This window comes from Chelon labrosus (genome assembly GCF_963514085.1).
Source record: "Chelon labrosus genome assembly, chromosome: 1".
Lineage (NCBI taxonomy): Eukaryota > Metazoa > Chordata > Actinopteri > Mugiliformes > Mugilidae > Chelon > Chelon labrosus.
The window spans coordinates 596,938-616,059 of NC_140337.1; the positions used below are offsets into that span (position 1 = coordinate 596,938).

The window sequence follows — 19,122 nt, forward strand, 5'->3', positions numbered from 1 at the left end:
TTCCACGATTTTTAAGGACTGTTGCAGGAGTCTGTCCGTCACTTAAATGTGTGAATGGTGTCTGTGTTTTACTTATTTATTCATTTTTGGCAGAGGCGGAGAGTGACAGCAGGCCAGACCTTCCTGTTTGGCAATCACAGGTGTTGACCGTGGGAGGACGCTGTGTGTTAGTGTGTGTTTGAATTACCGCCCACCGGGCACCAAATGCTTGGTAAATTTGTCTTTGGTCTTTAAATCAATGAGGTTGGCCTGCCTCATTGGCTGATTACTTAATGAGACAACAACATTTTCCTCCACTGACTAAATAAACTAAACTTAGTACATATGCAGCAAAGCAGGTATTTTTTTTTAATAAAGAACCTAAACAAACATAAATTGTTTTTCACAATACTTTCTAATACTTTAATTTTAAAAAATGAAAATAATATACTGTATGAATGAAGTTTGTCTTCTACAATGTGCTCAACCTGAATGGGCTTACAATAGACAGAAAAGAAAACTGATTTGAACCTCACAGAATTCAAGAAGCACTGGAGAGCTCCATATGACTAATAACAGGATCTGGAAAGTATTCACAGCGCTTCACTTTTTCCACATTTTGTTATGTTACTGTCTTATTCCAAAATGGATTAAATTATTTTTTTCCTCAAAAAATTCTACACACAACAGAGATTTGAGATTTTTGCAAATTTATTAAAAATAAAAAACTAAGAAACCACATGAACATAATTATTCACATTTTTTGCCATGAAGCCACAAATCTGGTGTACAGAAAGAATTCTGCTGCTTTAAAGGTCACAAAGGTTCCAAAGGTCCCTCCATCATCCGTAAATGGAAGAAGTTCGGAAGTGCCAGGACTCTTCATAGAGCTGGCCGGCCGTCTAAACTGAACGGTCGGGGCAGAGGAGGTGACCAAGAACCCGATGGTCACACTGTCAGAGCTCCAGCATTCCTCTGTGGAGAGAGGAGAACCTTCCAGATGGACAACCATCTCTGCAGCAAACCACCAATCAGGCCTGTATGGTAGAATGGCCAGACGGAAGCCACTCCTTACCAGGCGTCATGTTTGGAGGAAACCAGGCACTTATCACCAGGCCAACACCATGCCTACAGTGAAGAATGGTGATGGCAGTTGTTTTTCAGCGGCAGGAACTGGGAGACTAGTCAGGATGGAGGGGAAGATGAATCCAACAATGTACAGAGACATCCTGGATGAAAACCTGCTCCAGGGCCCTCTTGACCTCAGGCTGGGGCGACTGTTCATCTTTCAGCAGGACAATGATCCTAAGCACACAGCCAAGATATGCAAGGAGTAGCTTCAGGACAACTCTGTGAATGTCCTTGAGTGGCCAGCCAGAGCCCAGACTTGAATTTGATTGAACATCTCTGGAAATGACTGTGTAGCGACGCTTCCCATCCAACCTGAACTGAGAGGTGTTGCAAAGACAAATGGGCAAAACTGCCCAAAGACAGGTGTGCCAAGCATGTGGCATCATATTCAAAAGGACTTGAGACTGTAATTGCTGCCAAAGGTGCATCAACAAAGTTTTGAGCAAAGGCTGTGAATGTTAAATGGCCTTGCTTTTATATAGCGCTTTTCTACTTATTGGTACTCAAAGCGCTTTACAGTTACAGACACATCTACCCATTCGCTCACACAAGCACATACACATGCCACGCACTGGGAGCAACTGTAGGTTCAGTGTCTTGCTCAAGGACACTTGTGGCACATTCTGGGGATCGAACCGCTAACCCTCTGGTTCGTGGACAATCTGCTCTACCTACTGAGCCGCAGACGCCCCAATACTTATGTACATGTGATTTCTTAGTTTTTTATTTTGAGTAAATTTGCAAAAATCTCAAAACTTTTTTCATGTTGTCATTATGGGGTGTTCCGTGTAGAATTTTGAGGAAAAAAAATGAATTAAATTAATTTTGCAATAAGGCTGTAACATAACAAAATATTGAAAAAGTGAAGTGCTGTGAATACTTTCTACATGCACTGTAAATATTCACAGTCTATAGGGCTTTTTGAGATAAAGAAGCCAACGTTGAACTGGCTCTGATTGACACTGCAGAGTACATCTGTCCTCCTCAAAGATGGAAGAAGAATAGCTAATGCTTCAAGATCATGGTGTAATTACAGTAGTTTTAATATAAAATAAATATTTTTGACCCCCCTTTTTGAAACCTTGAATGAAAGCTGTTTTTAATGGAGTTAATGCTAAAACAAATTAAATGATTCCTGTTAAACTAGAAATACCTCATGAGAGTTAAAGAGACCAGACTTGTTCTGAAATCAAGAGGAATCCAGTCATTGACTACAATATGTCTCCAACCTGATCAGTTGTTGTGATCAGAGATGAACTGTTTCCATGGAGACTAAAATATAATAATCTGATCAGATGCATGTGTTCACATCAGTCACTACTTTTACTACTTTTTTAGGAGGGGGAGAAGGAAATGGAGGAGAAGAAGAAGGAATATAAGAAGAACAACAACAAGGAGAAGAAGGAAGACAAGCAGAACAAGAAGAAGGAGAAGAAGAAGAAGAAAGAGAAGGAGAATGACAGAAACAAGAAGGAAGGGAATAAGACGAAAACTTTTTCCACAAACTTTTTTTCCAGTCCTAAATGTCTAGAGTAGAAGAAGATGACCAAGATGTCTCCACGTCTCTACCTTTGCTGTCCACACGGATTCCAGCTTGGTTCATCTTTTAAACACTTTCAACAACTGGTTGTTTTTCTACTTCCATGTTTCTGTCCCTTTTCAAAAGTCATCACCTGATGTGTATCCCATGTGGAGCAAACATGCTCAGAATGAATGGATTTATTACAAACATAAAGAAACCTGTGGCTAATGAAGATTTATATGGCCATTAGAAGATCCTATTATCAATGGTTTACATCACCTTTGACTAAAAACTCTCTCTCATTGGCCTGTACTGATTGAGGTGGCTACATGCCAGTTTTATTGTGGATATTGGTGGAATACTATGTCAATGTAAACCCAGAGAAAGAAGAAGAAGAAGAAGAAGGTGGAAGATTCTTTAGTGTTCCTCATATTTTACAAAATTCTTGGAGTTTCCACCATCACTGAGGACAAAGATGCATCAAATGTTAACACATAAAGATGTTAGCAGAAGCAGAGACTGAAGAAGATATATGAATGTGTGATATGGATGGGGTTTAACTTGCCACAAACAATACATTGCTGTTTGATTTTTCGATCGACAGAAATCCGTTGATTATACAGACAGAATACATACCTGGTAATGTTGATTTTGGATCAGACTATCAGCATGGCGCTCCTGCAAAGAGATGAAGAAGATTTCATGTTAGATGTATGATGTTTCTGCAGCTGTCATGTCAATTTGTCTCCTGCTTTTTGCTCATTCCTCACGGTCATCTGCCTTTTTATTCCCATTCATGTTTTCCTCCTTTCAAACATTTCATTCACTGCCCTGTCTTTTAGCACCCAACTAAAACCAAAAGTAACAAATGAGCTGCCTTCAGATAAGATAAGATTTTATTTGTCACACACAGTTATACATAGTACAATGCACAGTGAAATGTATTTTTGTACCTGCAGCCAGTAGTAAAAAAGTAATACAGTAATAACTGCACATAGCACACAAGGACAACAATATAAGTATAAACTTTCACTGTCTAGATTCTTCACATTGGAGCGTTGCTGAGTAATGAACTTTAACTAATCCCTTTTGAGATGCATAACATTATGAAGACTGGAATTATGCACTTCATTTACATTTTAGATGCTTTTATCTGGAATTGCAGTCATCGAAGCCACAGAACGGAGCAGAAATGTGAATACCTTTGCCATAAAACACTCTTCTTACGTCATTAAACGATGGAGCCAATTAAATCAAGTGAAGCGAGGGAGTTTGTGTTATTTTTAGAGAGTACAGAAAACTTGGTGTTCCACTCTGAATTATTATGTTATATTAGTATCACTTAGGGACATCATGTGATAAGTGACCATGTGATCTTGTTTAACATTAGTTAACTTAGCTAGCAGAGCAGTGTGTTGTCCATGATCAAGTCTAGTGAAAATTTGTCCCAATAATTTATAGAATCACCTCTGTACAACAACTGGACTTGTAGAGCCCAACAAGTCCAGTTGTTGTCCAGTTGACCTGGATCACTGAGAACCTTAACAAACCGGATGCTGAATAAAGCAGAGCACTTTTTCACAAGTTTTTGGATGAGATGGAATGGAGGATTGAATCTGACTGTATGTACCTTCATACCATTGACTGCATATTTAAAGATGGACAAGCGGTTTTGAAGCTCAGCGTGTTGTCTCTGGCTGTCACCATCTTGGCAGTGCTTGATTTCACCTAGCTTTCAGCCAGTTCAAAAATGGTCAGAGAGGAGAAACCTGGGGGGGTGAGTGGGATGCCAATCCAGACAACTAGCAAGCTGTGAGGACACCCAACCTTCACTCAACGTATCCAAATTTAAACCTTGATATATTTCGAACAAATAAGATGTATGAAAAAAAAACTCCCCCAATTAACTGGAGCCAGCTGATAGTGGACATTTGAGGAACTGCAGTTTTTTCACACTTCCATGTTTGGCCTACCCTGATAGTTGCTGCTGTGTCCATACAGTAGTGATTCACAACCTAAAGCAGACACTGCTTTATCATGTATTTAACTCATGGAATGGAACCATGATTTACTGATCATGGTGTTGTATCAGTCAACAGGATTGACTCATTTTAAAATCCAGTCTCGAGTGAACATTTGAGGAATTGCTTTTATGTTGGCTTTATTTTTCAGCTTTCACTGATTGAGTAGAGGAGTCACCCCCTGCTAGCCTTTAGAAAAAAATGCATGGGCCCTGACATTGCATACATTTCTTTTATACACACTTTCATATTATTTCCATCTTGGCCCAATATTCAGCGTTTCCCCTCTCCATCACTGCTTCACCTTCATCGTGTTTCACACTCGTCTAACTCATCCTGTCATTAATTTGTCTTCTTGCTGTCTGCTAATGAAACACTCAAACACATGGCGCCACATTGCTTTTCATATCTCACAGTGTTTTTCTGCTTCAGCTGCCAGTTTATTATGTACACAAGTGAAAATATTCCACTGTAACAGTGCTGCATTAAATCTTGTCTTCATGAAGGTTCTGGTATTTAGCATTTGTTTCAAATAACTGAGAATTATATTGTAATATTCAGCTGTATTGTGTTGTGCTGACATATGTTTCTTTTATTTTGACAGCCCTGTGTTAGTCGGTGGGCAAGGCAAAATAACAGAAACACTTTCACTACAGCAGTCAGATTCTTTAATCACAGCATTTCATTTCGTATTTATCATTTCATTGTGTGTCAAGCATAGTCCAAGTATATCTCTGGTATTTTACCTACTAACATGTAATTTCTGCACAATATTTCTTTCCTTAAGAACAATATTCCAATTGGAGTTGTCCTACATCTTGATATTCATAATGTCCCTAGTGTTTATTTTTGTTTCCACTTAACTCTACTTTGGTTGTTTTTTCACCACACTTTAGTTAATTAGTTAGCAACTGTAAATATTTCTTGAATGTTTCTAGTTTTCTCTTACCTTATTCTTTTTTATGTAACTATTTCTGCACTGCCTTGCTCTGCCACTATAACACATTTCCCTAAATCTCATATCATTTAAATACAAATTAGATTTTCTCATGGTTTTCTTGTTGTTGTTTTTTTCAGTGTGAAATAAGGACATTCTTAATGCCTTGACGCCTGAATTGATTTTTTTAATTATATAAAGAAATTAATTATTTGTGTTTTTGCTTACCACTCCGACAGGTCCTACGAGAAACTAGTGCTTGCAAAATGTTCCTAGGTATTTTTTGACATGCATTATTTCGGCTGCAGTCTGAGCAGAAACAGTGCGTCGCGAATTTGTGACACTCGGCGACAAGGGGTTAAGGAGGTACAGTGACACAAATTAAATGAAAGACACTTTCTTGACCTTTAGGAAAAAGCAAGAGACACCAGAAACAGGAAGACAAATGTGAGTAAGTTACACAGGTGTCAGTCTTATTATCAAAGACAATTTATTAGTATGAGAAATGTTTGAGAAATTCTGGTAATCAATCATGTGTGTATACTGTAGGGACAATTACCTTATCTGACCTTGTCTTATCTTTTCTTGTCTTGTCTTACCTTAACTCATCATGCATCATCATTAATTCAGTTCAATTCAATTAACATTAGTTGATTTTCCAACTTTTTGGTTAGCTACTATAAACCTGAGGCAATATGTAAATATTTTTTGTACCTTAACATATTTACTGTTAGTTTCTCTTGACTCGCTTTATTAAAATTTTTGTATTTTGCTTTATTCAAATTTTTGTATTTTGCACTGTTGTTCCCTGCTGCGGGGATAAATAAAGTCCTATCTTATCTATCTTAACTCAACTTTTCTCATCTTGTTTTATTGTGTCATTACATCACACCACACTCATGAAGCTAATAGGACTATTATTAAAATGCATTGGATTTCGCTGGTGTACCTAATGAACTGGCAAGTGTGGATGCACACACAAACACACATGCTGGCTCTTTCCCTTGATCAGATCTCTGCAGTGCTGTGTGGCTCTATGAACCTATGTGGGCTGGTTGGCTTACGTAACTCAGCTGAGGGGAACATGCCAGCTGCACTGTGTGTGTGTGCGTGTGTGTGTGTGTCTCCAGATGACTGGACTGTTAGATGTGTTTATCAGGACGTGTTTATCTGCCGATGTTCCTTCTGTGCTCATGGACACACAGCTGATGTCAGTCCATGTGCTGTGGTTGTACTTCAGTTGAAACCACTTCGCTTCCTGTCACTCTTCAGTCCAGTGCCACTGTGAACAGGGTCAGGCCTTCTGTTTGATCAGCTGGGCAATGACCCACAACATTTCTTCTCTATTATTATATATTTTGTGTCAGCTCAGACTGGTCGTCCTTGATTCTGTTTCAGTGTAATTAATAGATACTGGGCTCACAGCTCAAACATGTCAGTGCAGTACTCCTATACCACAGGAAGTTACTTATTTATCATGACGTTCTGTGCAATATTTGTTTTTCTGAAGAGAAATACTCGGTATTCATGATATTCATAGCGTCATATATTTCTATTATTTCATAGCGTCACTGTCTCATTCATTTAAATAAAATTTTATAATGGGCTAATCTAAAATTGTGGTTCATTCATTCATTCATCTTCTGTCCCGCTTATTCCTGTTAAGGGTCGCGGGGGTCTGCTGGAGCCTATCCCAGCTATCATCGGGCCAGAGGCGGGGGTACACCCTGGACAGGTCGCCAGTCCATCACAGGGCTAACACAGAGACAGACAACCATTCACACTCACACGCACACCTACGGCCAATTTAGAATCACCAGTTAACCTAATGAGCATGTCTTTGGATGGTGGGAGGAAGCCAGAGTACCTGGAGAGAACCCACGCAGACACAGGGAGAACATGCAAACTCCACACAGAAAGGCCCAGTCGGCCCACGGATTCGAACCCGAGACCTTCTTACTGTGAGGCATCAGTGCTAACCACCTTGCCACTGTGCTGCCCCTAAAATTGTGGTTTCTGATTTAAAATAGTTTCAAAACAAACAATCCACCCTTTGGACTAAATTGAAAGTAGGATTTGGACTAAAGTAGTTATTTCACTTCAAACCATAAGCCTTAGTTTTCTGTAATGCTTGTACTGGTTGGTGTGGCCACATTTTCTGCAAAGGCAGGATGGAGTTAGCAGTTGCACCAAAGTCATAATCAAAGGTGTGGAAGTCCTCAGTGAGCTGCCATTACTTGTACACGGTTGTGCCATGTTATTTGGCTTCACCTATGCTCTAAACCTGAGCTATCCAAGTGAGTTAAACACACTTTAGACGCACTGCAGAAAATATTCATGGCCATGCAACCAAAGATGATGCAGAGTTCAAGATATAAGGTTGATCAAAGAAAGACATTTTAATTTCTGATAGTTTACATTCTAATATTTTCTAATATTTTCATCAAGGATAGACACAAAGTATTTTAAACTTAATGGCTATAACAGTACATACCTCAGGTTTTAAGGGGGGAGATGCACATACTTTTATGAAAAGTAGTATAAAAGTTCTGTATGTACAGAAGTAGTACATGTCAACTTTTCCTGAAAAGTCTATAATTGGAGGCTTTTATTTTATTGTTTTTCTTTTTCTTTTATTAGTATAGAGATGATGCATTTTTTAAGATATCACAATAAAGGTCGTTTGAAGAGTTTTTCTGTCTTTATTTATCAAAAGTAAACCAACTTAAAACTAATAAAACATCAGCTTCCCATGGTCCCATGGGCTGAAGCCTATCCCAGCTGTCATCGGGCGAGAGGTGGGGTACACCCTGGACAGGTCACCAGTCCATCACAGGGCTAACACAGACAGACAACCATTCACACTCACATGCACATTTAGAATCACTAATTAACCTAACAAGCATGTCTTTGGATGGTGGAGAACACAAGAGACACGGGGAGAGCATGCAAACTCTACACAGAGTTGGATTCGAACCCAGGACCTTCTCGCTGTGAGTGCTAACCACCTCACCACTGTGCCACCTATAGTCTATATATACATCATAAACAATATATATTGTCAACTTACAGCTTGAACTAGCAAAGCCTATGAATCCTTTGCTGATTTGTTAACATGTATTGCCCAGGTGAGACTCCTGCAGCTTGTTTGCATGACAGCTCAGTGATATACTACTTTCTATATGAAGAAATCTAGAGTCCAGCAACTGCATCATTCTCAGATTCTGGCAACTGCATGTTGATGTGTCACGAAATACCTCTCTATATTCTACTTTGAGACTGAAGTGCAGAAGGAAAAACATGGGTTCTTCTTATAATTACATCTTTTCTTGTAGCTATTCATACTGTATGTTATGTGCCAGACAGGGGCAGTATATTTCTTTTGTTTTAGTTTTTCTCTCTCTCTCTTTCTCTCTTACTACTACTCTGCTGCTTGCTTTTGGATGGTCCGCTTGATCAAGTCTCTACTCTTGGCTCTCTGCTGCTCACTTTCAGATGGTATGCGGGATTCAGTCTTTTCTCCCTGCGGCTTGCCTGCTTATCTGCTGCTTTATTGCTCGACTATTATTTTGATTTCCGTTACCTTATCGAGATGTGTGGACCTTTGAGCACCATTTACTTTAGTTGTGGTGGGAGATGCGGACTATAGGTGATATTGGGGTATCTTATACATTTTATCATGTAGGTAACAGTTTGTTCATATGCACTAGGGTTATTGGTTGGTGCCACCTAGTTTTGGTAACATATTTTAGTAGAGAAGATAGGTAGGCATTTTTTTTTTTTCAATATGGAGAATTTAGTTAGCCAGGCCTAGTTTTGCTAATTACTTTCATTTATTTGGCATAACCACATGGTCCAATCCTTTCCCACTGTTTATGCTTCAAGCAGATTTTTCATTTGCCTTTGTATTTAAATAAATTCTGTTAAGTTTTCTTTACATAAAGCCTTGGTTTATGTTGGTTTTTTTTTCTTTCTGTTAAAGTGGCTAATTAAACATGTGTTGATCCTGGTACTGCGAACTATATTACAAATAACACCTATGCTAAAGTCCAATATAAAAAAGTTGCTAAAATTGAAGATTTAAGAAGTTTTATTTTTCATAATTTCAACCTAGCTTGCTTGCTAGCGAGTCGCCATTTTGAAGTGACGTCACTGACCAGAGTTCAGTCACCTCACACACACATATACACACATATCCTTTTATTACTCTCAGAAAATGCTAACAACAATGTTGAGAGCCACATTCCTGCTGTTACACTTGATTCATATTGTTTAAATATGAATAAATTAGGCCATGGGTGTTCATGTCGATGATATTCGTACCAAACAGTTGTGTTTCTATGGCAGATTTAGTTGAAAACTGACTTTTTGTGGGCTAATGTGCTATTCATTCCCTGCCTCGCTGCTAGCGAGTTTTTGCGCCCTGTTCCTGCAGTGGACAGTAGGAGGACAAGTTATGGGAGATAAAATTGTCTCCTGATGTCCTGTCGCTCCTCTGTGTCCATTTTTCACTGTCTTTTGTTATATCTGTGTTTTGTTATATTTAACAACCTTTATATTTCACTGTGTTTTTCACTAAATGTATCCTTCACTGTCTGACTAAAACTATCAATCTTCTGCTATCTATCTTTCGCTATCTGTCTTTCTCTAGCTCTCTCTTCTCTCTATTACTGTCAATTGGCAGTATCGCCAGTATCGGAATCGCCAAGTGAACTAACCCACTGATGTCACAAGACGTAGTACGGCAAGATGGCAGCCGCCTTGCTAGCAAAGATAGAACAGTCGTAGTATTTTCTCTTTATATGCTTACTTTTGTCATGTGTGTTACATTTTGTAACAGTTTAAGGCTGTTTGTTTGTGAAGATAAAATGACTAAACTTTAAACATACGTAATTGACAAAACGTGCCTGCAAAAATATTAAAGTTCCTGGTGCAAAAACTTTTTGTGGATTGAAACTAGTGGTTAACAGGTGGGCCCGGGAGTGGAGGGACTTTCTTTCTTTCTTTTCTTTCTTTATATCCTGACAATGAAGGGCAGGAAATGACTTGAAGACTGCATTGGGAAGATTGTAGGACCTTTGACTGATGAAGTAATTGTAAACAAGGTAACCACTATGACTGTCGTCTGCAGCAAAGTCCTAAAAAACATTTTGTCCAGTTGCTCTGCAGTCACTCACCGTGAACTCTCTGAGATTTTCACATTTGTGTGTGTCCTCTCCAGGTGGCTGGCCTCTCCTGCACAGCTTGTTGTGGAGCCACATGAGCAGGTACCAGATGGATTTGGGGCTGGGGATAATGTTGAATGGAGGTGGCAGCGTCCCGCCCTCGTCGAAGTAGCTCATCCACAGCTTGGTGCGGGCGAACTTCCACTCAATGTCGGCATGGTCCTGGTGGACAGGAAGGAGACACTTGTTTCTACAAGATTCTTCAAGTAACGACAGACTTGATTCCACTGAGCCCAGAACTGTTTAAACTGCTTAAATCTGGTATAATTAGAATTTTATCTCAACCAAATATCTAAATCATGGCAAGTTCCCGTATGCACTGCACTATTATGGAAAAAGACTCGTAGACCAGAAGTGACACAGTGGTTGAGACAGATGTTAACAAACCTTCCTTTTGAAAACATGGCAACCTTTCAATGACTATGTTAAGAATTTAAACACAACACCTGATGGGTGCAAACCATGTAGTTTCCATGCTTATGATTTTCCTTTTTTCTTTTTTTGTCAAAATAATTTTTTATCTCAGAAATTTGATACTTTATTTTAATGTTCATAACGTATTAGTAATAGATTGACCTAGTCTAAACAGCATAGCATAGTTATAGGTTTTATTTTGTTTGTGTTTGTTATCATTGTTTGTATCTCAGTTAAAAAAAATAAAAAATCAATAAAAACATTGTGGACAAAAAAATAGCTGCTTAAGGTCTAAACATCCAAGTGACAATATGAATTAAAACAGTAAAAACTTACAGACTGACAATGATCTATCTTGTCAATCCCTTCTGTTCTTTTTCGTTCTCTACTATTATACCAATTCGTTTGTAGTTCCAGTGTTCCAACACTCTGCATTGTTTCTTAAGTGCCAGTTTTTCACAATAGGAACAATAAATTGACCAAAAAGGAGCGAAAACCATGCAGTGAATGTGCAGTGTTTTTCCTCAGAAGAAATAAAAATCAATGAATTTGTTAACCCACTAATTATTTCACTCTTGCAGGAGGTCTCCTGAATTATATTATGCTGTCTTCTCTTGTTTTGTCCTGTCTTCTTGCTTTTCGTTTTGTCATATATAGTCTTGACTGATCTTGCCTCAGCAGGTCTCTCTATATTGTCTTATCTCATCTTATCCATCTTGTTTTCATTTGTTTTGTATCAATGAAAATCTTTCAGTAACTCACAGCGATGAGCTGGTAGGAGTTGTTCATCATGGCTATCAGCATGTTGAGCAGAACCACCAGCGAGATGACGTTGTATGTCCCAAACATGGTTGCCCCCACGAACTCGGTGAACTCATGCCGGGCCTTCACGTTGGTGACATACAAGTTTAACAGCCCGAATATCGACCAGAACAGAGACTGGAGAGTCTCAAATAACCTGAGGGAGGGCAGAGAGCAAATTATTTGATTAAAGAGACATGGTTACAATAAATGAAGACCTAAGCAGCTCCTTCAGCAGCAGACTGCTGCATCCACGATGCAAGAAGGAACGCTACCGCAGGTCCTTCATTCCAGCTGCCACCAGGCTGTACAACACCAGCCTGAGTCAATAAAAACTGTACTTTTGCACAAATGAATCTGTTTTTTTTGCACTGCCTTTTTGCACGAACCATTACCTCACCAACCCATAGTTTTTTCTTCAAAGTTTAAGCAACTATTTATTTGTAAAGTTTATTCCACCATCACACTGTATATACAGAATGTCTTTATATTTCTAGTTCTTTCTCTCTATATTTTTTCAGAGTATTGTTATTTTTTGTATATTTTTTGTATATATTTTTCAAAATTTTGTATTTGTGTTTTTTTGGTAACTTTTTCCCTGTCGAAGTTGTCACTGTTTTTCTGTATATATATTTTTTTTGCCAAATTCCATGCTACTGTGACAAGGAAATTTCCCATACGTGGGATTAATAAACATGTCTTATCTTATCAATTGGAGCAAGACATGAATTATAAATGAGACCTCAGTGGAGAAAATAAACACAAACGACCTGTTTGAACTTTAATGAAAATGATTGAGTTATTTAGAAGTTGTGTCCGTTTAAAATGCTCTTCTTTCCAAAGTGAACAAATTGTAATAAAGATTCAAATGAGCTAATGTCGTCAACGTTATCGAAATGTGGATTAAACCACCCACAGGAAAGGTCTTTCTGGAAGAAGGTGACAAACAGAAACTCATTATGTCTGAGAAAACAAATGGATGCGTTTGTTGAATCCAAACATGATTAGCGACCAGAGATCTGTCTGGTAATTAAACTACTTGTAAAGCTTGGTTTATTCATCCACGGCAGGTCTATTAGAGCCTTCACTGTAAATGGCTTTGTCGCTGAAAGCTTTCTTGCCTGTTTGGTCTGTTGGCATCGTTCTATATTTACGCCACTAAATCGCAAGCCAGATCTTAGTCAGCCGAGTTGGAGGCTATGGTATAAGTTCCGGATCCGCTATGGTATAAGGTCTGGATCCACTCTCCTTCCTCTACTTCAATCCTCTAATTTCCTCATTTCCTCTCTTCTTTTCCTCCTTCTTTTGACCTTTTGTCCTCATCTTGTCCTCCAAACTTCCCGTCTTGTTTCCGCTCCTTGTATTCTTCTCATCTTTTCCTGTTTTAGCTTTGTTGCAGGTATGTTTTTAAGATCATGGATTGTGGATTTTTCTGAATGCTTTCCTCTCCTCACACTTCCTCCTCACCCCACTGTTTACCTCCACCATTTCTCTCTGTGTCTCATTGTGAGACAGTTACAGTGGCAGAATTTTTGATGAAGCAACAATTTGCCGCAACCAGCTGAATGAATGAATGAGAGAGAGAGAGCTTCTGTCTGCAGGGTGTTATATTTGTGCTGCATCAAATATTCAAGACTCCTGCATGTATTCTCATGGCAGCATACAAGCGATGGCTGTATCAATCAGTACTCTGGCCGACTGACGCCGCTGCTTTTATGGAAATGTTAGTGGAGGTGAAATGTGTTGAATGCCAAGGAGTAAGAGGACGAGCGAGTTAAGGCAACTGTGTAAATAAAGAGAGAGAGAGAATTGAATCAACAGCAAATGAAGCAGTTAAGCATGAGATTGTATAGACTGTAGAAGATGGACCTACCCCCCAGGCGCCTCGGGGGGGGGGGGGGGGGGGGGGGGGGGGTAGGCGGCAACACACTCACACTGTCCTCAGTGGGGGTGGTGAGCTGCTGACATCAACTGGGGATATCGTCGGGTGGTGGAAGGAATAGGAGCCGGAGGGCCTGGGGTTGGATCGTCCAATCTCTGGGGCAGAAGTCGCAGAGGTAGTGAAACAACTCTGCAGCGGCGGAGCTCCGGCAGATGAGATCCGCCCTGGGTATCTCAAGGCTCTGGGTGTTGTAGGGCTGTCCTGGCTGACACGTCTCTGCAACGTGCGTGGACATCGGGGGCAGGAAAAGGGGACCGGAGGGTGTGTTCCAACTATAGGGGATCACACTCCTCAGCCTCCCCGGCAAGGTCTACGCCAGGGTGCTGGAAAAGAGAGTCCGGTCGATTGTTGAACCTCAGATCGAGGAGGAACAATGCGGTTTTCGTCCCGGACGTGGAACCATGGACCAGCTCTTTACCCTCACTAGGGTGCTGGAGGGGAAATGGGAGTTTGCCCAACCAGTCCACATGTGCTTTGTGGATCTGGAGAAGACTTATGACCGTGTCCCCAGGAGCATCCTGGAGCATCCTGTGGGAGAGTATGGGGTGGATGGCCCCCTACTAAGGGCCATTCAGTCCCTGTACCATAGGAGTGCGAGTTTGGTCCGTGTAGCCGGTAGTAAGTCGGACCTGTTCCCAGTGAGGATTGGACTCCGCCAGGGCTGCCCTTTGTCACCGGTTCTGTTCATAACTGAAATGGACAGAATTTCTAGGCGCAGCCGGGTGGGGGAGGGTGTCGGGTTCGGTGATCGGAGGATCTCGTCCCTGCTTTTTGCGGATGACATGGTCCTCTTAGCTTCATCGAACAACGACCTCCAGCTCTTGCTGGGGCAGTTCGCAGCCGAGTGTGAAGCGGCTGGGATGAAGATCAACACCTCCAAGTCTGAGGCCATGGTCCTCAGTCAGAAAAGGGTGGATTGCCCACTCCAGGTCGGGGAGGAGGTCCTGCCTCAAGTGGAGGAGTTCAAGTCTCTCGGGGTCTTATTCACGAGTGAGGGTAGGAGGGAGAGGGAGATTGACAGGCGGATCGGAGCGGCATCTGCAGTGATGCGGATGCTTAACCGGTCGGTCGTGGTGAAGAGAGAGCTGAGCCGAAAGGCGAAGCTCTCAATTTACCAGTCGATCTACGTTCCAATCCTCACCTATGGTCATGAACTTTGGGTAATGACCGAAAGAACAAGATCGCGAATACATGTGGCCGAAATGAGTTTCCTTCGCAGGGTGGCCGGGCTCAGCCTGGGCTCAGAGTACAGCCGCTGCTCCTCCACGTCAAGAGGAGTCAGTTGAGGTGGCTAGGGCATCTGGTAAGGATGCCTCCCGGACGCCTCCCGGGAGAGGTGTGTCGGGCATGTCCCACCGGAAGGAGACCTCGGGGCCGACCCAGGACACGATGGAGGGATTATATCTCTCGTCTGGCCTGGGAACGCCTGGGGTCCCTCCGGAGGAGCTGGCTGAAGTGGCTGGGGAGAGGGCTGTCTGGGCTTCCCTGCTGCCCCAGCGACCCGGACCCGGATAAGCGGAAGAGGAAGAAGACGACAACGACGACGACGATTTCACACTTCAGAGAATCAGCCAAGAAAGACAGTGGAGCGGAAACATGAAACATGGTAGACACACAACAAAAATGTGCTTCTATCCTGCGTGGACTTTCTGACTTTCTATTATGCTTTCTGTACCCTTTTAACAGATTTTAATCTTCAAAACATTGACCTGAACACATATTTTATTGTCTCACACAAAGGAAACCACGGAGGCTTTTCTGCATGTTTACTGAAGCTTGAACACAGCTCAAGTCGGCCGTAACCCACGCCAACACCATCAGTCTGACACTGTCAGTCTAACACTGGCTCTCACTCGGCAAAATTTTAAAAAATAAACACGCTCTACAATGCAACAATGTAAACTAATAGAACACAACAGGACTGAACATAGACACATGAACTTATCAATACTGTGCACTGCAGATATGTATAGCTTATATAAATCGGCACCGCCAATAGGATTTGGACTATGTTCCTCTGCTAGTGTTAGTGGATGCCTTTTCAGGTGAGTGTGCACTACAGTAGTACATTTGTTTTTATTTCTGGTAGAATGGGCTTCATCTTAAGTGAAGTATTTCCACACACTTGAAGACTTGCTGCTAGTTTGCTCCAGTGACCCACTGTGCTCTTCACCTGTCTTCTTGGAAGCGTCTGTGTTGTTATTGTCATGTGATCGGTGACTAGTCAACTTCCTGCTTAAAGCGTCACGGTACAGCAGTAAAATCGAGTAGTCGACTAATCGGTACAACCCCTAACACACACCAGCTCCAATGGCACCAGATTGTGTCTTGCAGCTGTAAAGAAGCTGAATGCTGAAGAAGCTGTGGAAGGAACATCATTTCATTTGTTCATTTGCTCCTGTTTGCTTTCTCCTCCTTTAGGGAGGATGCGGCTCTCCGCAGAGCTGACCTGATCACTTGCTGATTTCCCAAACTCTGTTTTCTGCCGCGCCATAACATAACGTGCATTAAATGCATGTTTAAAAAAATAAATGGTCATTTGCGTTGACAATATAAAGTAGTTAACCCCTTCACGCCTAGTGTCGCGAATTTGCGATGCACTGTTTCTGCTCAGACTGCAGCCGAAATAACGCATGTAATACTCCAATGTCGGTTTGTGCACATTAAAAAAATTCCTAGGAACCTTTTGAAAGCACTAGTTTCTCGTAGGACCGATTGGAGTGGTAAGCAAAAACACAAATAATCAATTTCTTTATATAACTGAAAAATCAATTCAGGCATTAAGGGGTTAAATGTAGCTCCTCCTCACCTACCTACAACAGGTAGATGCATCTAATGAATCAAAAACGGTGAATATATGACCACTTCAAATTCTCTTTCAGCAGATGTATTTAACTTTTAGCTTCCACTAAATAAAAAAACTTTCACTTGAAACAACTAAAACTGAAGTAAAACAACTGAAGTACAGAACATGAGATTTACGAGTGAGTTGGTGCAGTAATTTGGGCATTGTAGTGGACCAATGCAGTGAGCTATGTGTTAACCAAAAGAATGAGATTAAATAAAAACAAACAAAAGTGTTTGAAATGAGATTCCTCTGCAGGGTGGCTGGGCTCAGCCTTGGAGATAGGGTGAGGAGCTTGGGGTAGAACCGCTGCTACCTTTACGTCAAAAGGAGCAAAATGGGGTGGTTCAGGCATTTGGTGAGGATGCCTCCAGGGAGCCTCACTTTGGAGATTTAACAGGGATGGTGAGCTGGGAGAAGACCCCGGGAGAGACCCAGAAGGTTCTGGGGGATTACATATCTCAACTTGTCTGAAAATGCCTCAAGATTCCCGACTTCCAAAATACCATGCTTAGCCTGTAGCCACCATAAACTTACTTCAGATGTGTGGATGATACTTGAGGGGTGTCCACACAAGAGAAGGCTAGCAGCAATGTGTCAACAAGGGATGAATTTCAATGAAATTCAGCAAGTTGTGGCAACTCGGGGAGAACAATCCTTTGGTGACATGAAGTGGAAAGATACAATCTCACCTTTGAGAATCAATGTGAGCAACATTTACCTGAAGGAAACGCTGTCCACAACTTTGGTTCCTACTTCCTACTTTGGGCCACTGTGGCTCAGTAGGTAGAGTGGGTTGTCCCCGAACCAGAGGCTTAGCAGTTCGATCCCTGAATGTGCCATATGCCGAAGGATCGTTGAGCAAGACAGAACCCCCAGTTGCTCCCAATGCATGGCATTGGTGTGTAAATATAGTGTGAGCGAATTGATGGTCAGGTTGGGTTTAAATAAACAAATTATTCTCTGATTGAAATTGATCTTGATTTGAAAGATCTGATATCAACTCCTCTGATTTATTTGTAGGAGCATAATCAGTTTCTAACAGAGAGACTCCAGGCTAACTTTCCACCACAAAAACTTTATGGGCAGGGAAGTTTGTCCGGCAACCAGGCTAGGACGATGCTTGACATTCTCACAAATAATTTTCTTCATGTGTTTCATAGTTTTATCACCTTGATTATTCTAGAGATCAAAATCCTGCACAATTTCTCTTCTTGAGCTTTCTTCTACTTCTTTTCTTTGAGTTTTTTTTAATTATTTTTTTTACACCCCACTTCCTGCATGGCAAATTCTGCGAGGAATTGTTGAAAATAAGTTTAAGTTCTCTAAATTAACTGTTATTGAATTGAATCAAATCAGGAAATCAGTAGCAGTACCCCACCCCATTACCTAGGCAACCACAGCCTGGAATGTCCATTAGAGACCAACTGTCATCTACAAAGAGATGGACAGCAAGAGAATCACTTTATATGTAAAGTGGCTTTATATAAAACATCTCTGATAAAAAGTCTGTAACAAACACTACATAATCTTTGCTTTTTATCCGTGATACAATATTAGTCACAGATCAATACATGACAATACTGGCTCTTGAATGCAACAGAAAACACAAATGTGGGGATTGTACTTTGAGGCCCCCATGCTGTGGATGGGAGACACAGAGAAATTGTGCAAATCCCAGTGAGCGATATAAAGCGAGAGAAAGTAGAGCAATGTTTTCAGAGTGTGACAGACAATGAAGTATTAGCAGGATCTGTGTGAAGAAAAGAGACAGAGTGAAAGAGACATTTTAAGACATGGTGATAATGGTGATAAGAGTGTGTGAAGTACAGAAGAGCAAGAAGAAGGGAATGAGAGGAGACACCTGGGCAGAAACAGGAAACGATCTTCAGAATCAGAATGCCTCTATTGTCAGTATGAGTGATGGTAATAACGGCTTTAAAATAATTTTTTTCAGTAACAAGTAATCTAACTAATTACTATGGGGGGGAGGGGCATAAGTGATGATGATTGGCTAAGGTACGGTAAGATTTCATGGTAAGCCAATCAGTGGCAGGGCAGTGTTCAGTTGGGCGGGTGTTGTTTACACACAAACGCGCGCATAGCAGTATTACACAAGCGATCAGATCAGATCAGATAGACTGCAGCAATGGCTAGTTCGGAGCATTCAGAGGTAAAGTTGCCGTTTTCAAGGTGGAAGTATAGGCACTACTTTAACCTCATTGAGGTAAAAGGCAAGAACGTACACGTGAAGTGTACATTACGCTCAGAAAAAAGTTCTAATTCTTAGACATATTTAAATTTT

General features: G+C 41.0%; 1 protein-coding gene across 1 annotated transcript in view; it reads right to left on the reverse strand.

The window, feature by feature from the left end:
* trpc5a (transient receptor potential cation channel, subfamily C, member 5a) overlaps positions 1-19,122 on the reverse strand; it is a gene marked incomplete at both ends in the record, with an annotated part of 99,857 nt that overhangs the window by 19,788 nt on the left and 60,947 nt on the right. The window contains 3 exons of the mRNA XM_084541277.1: positions 3,269-3,310; positions 10,768-10,977; positions 11,992-12,187. Coding sequence (XP_084397403.1) covers positions 3,269-3,310; positions 10,768-10,977; positions 11,992-12,187 — 448 coding nt within the window. The remainder of the gene's footprint in view (positions 1-3,268; positions 3,311-10,767; positions 10,978-11,991; positions 12,188-19,122) is intronic.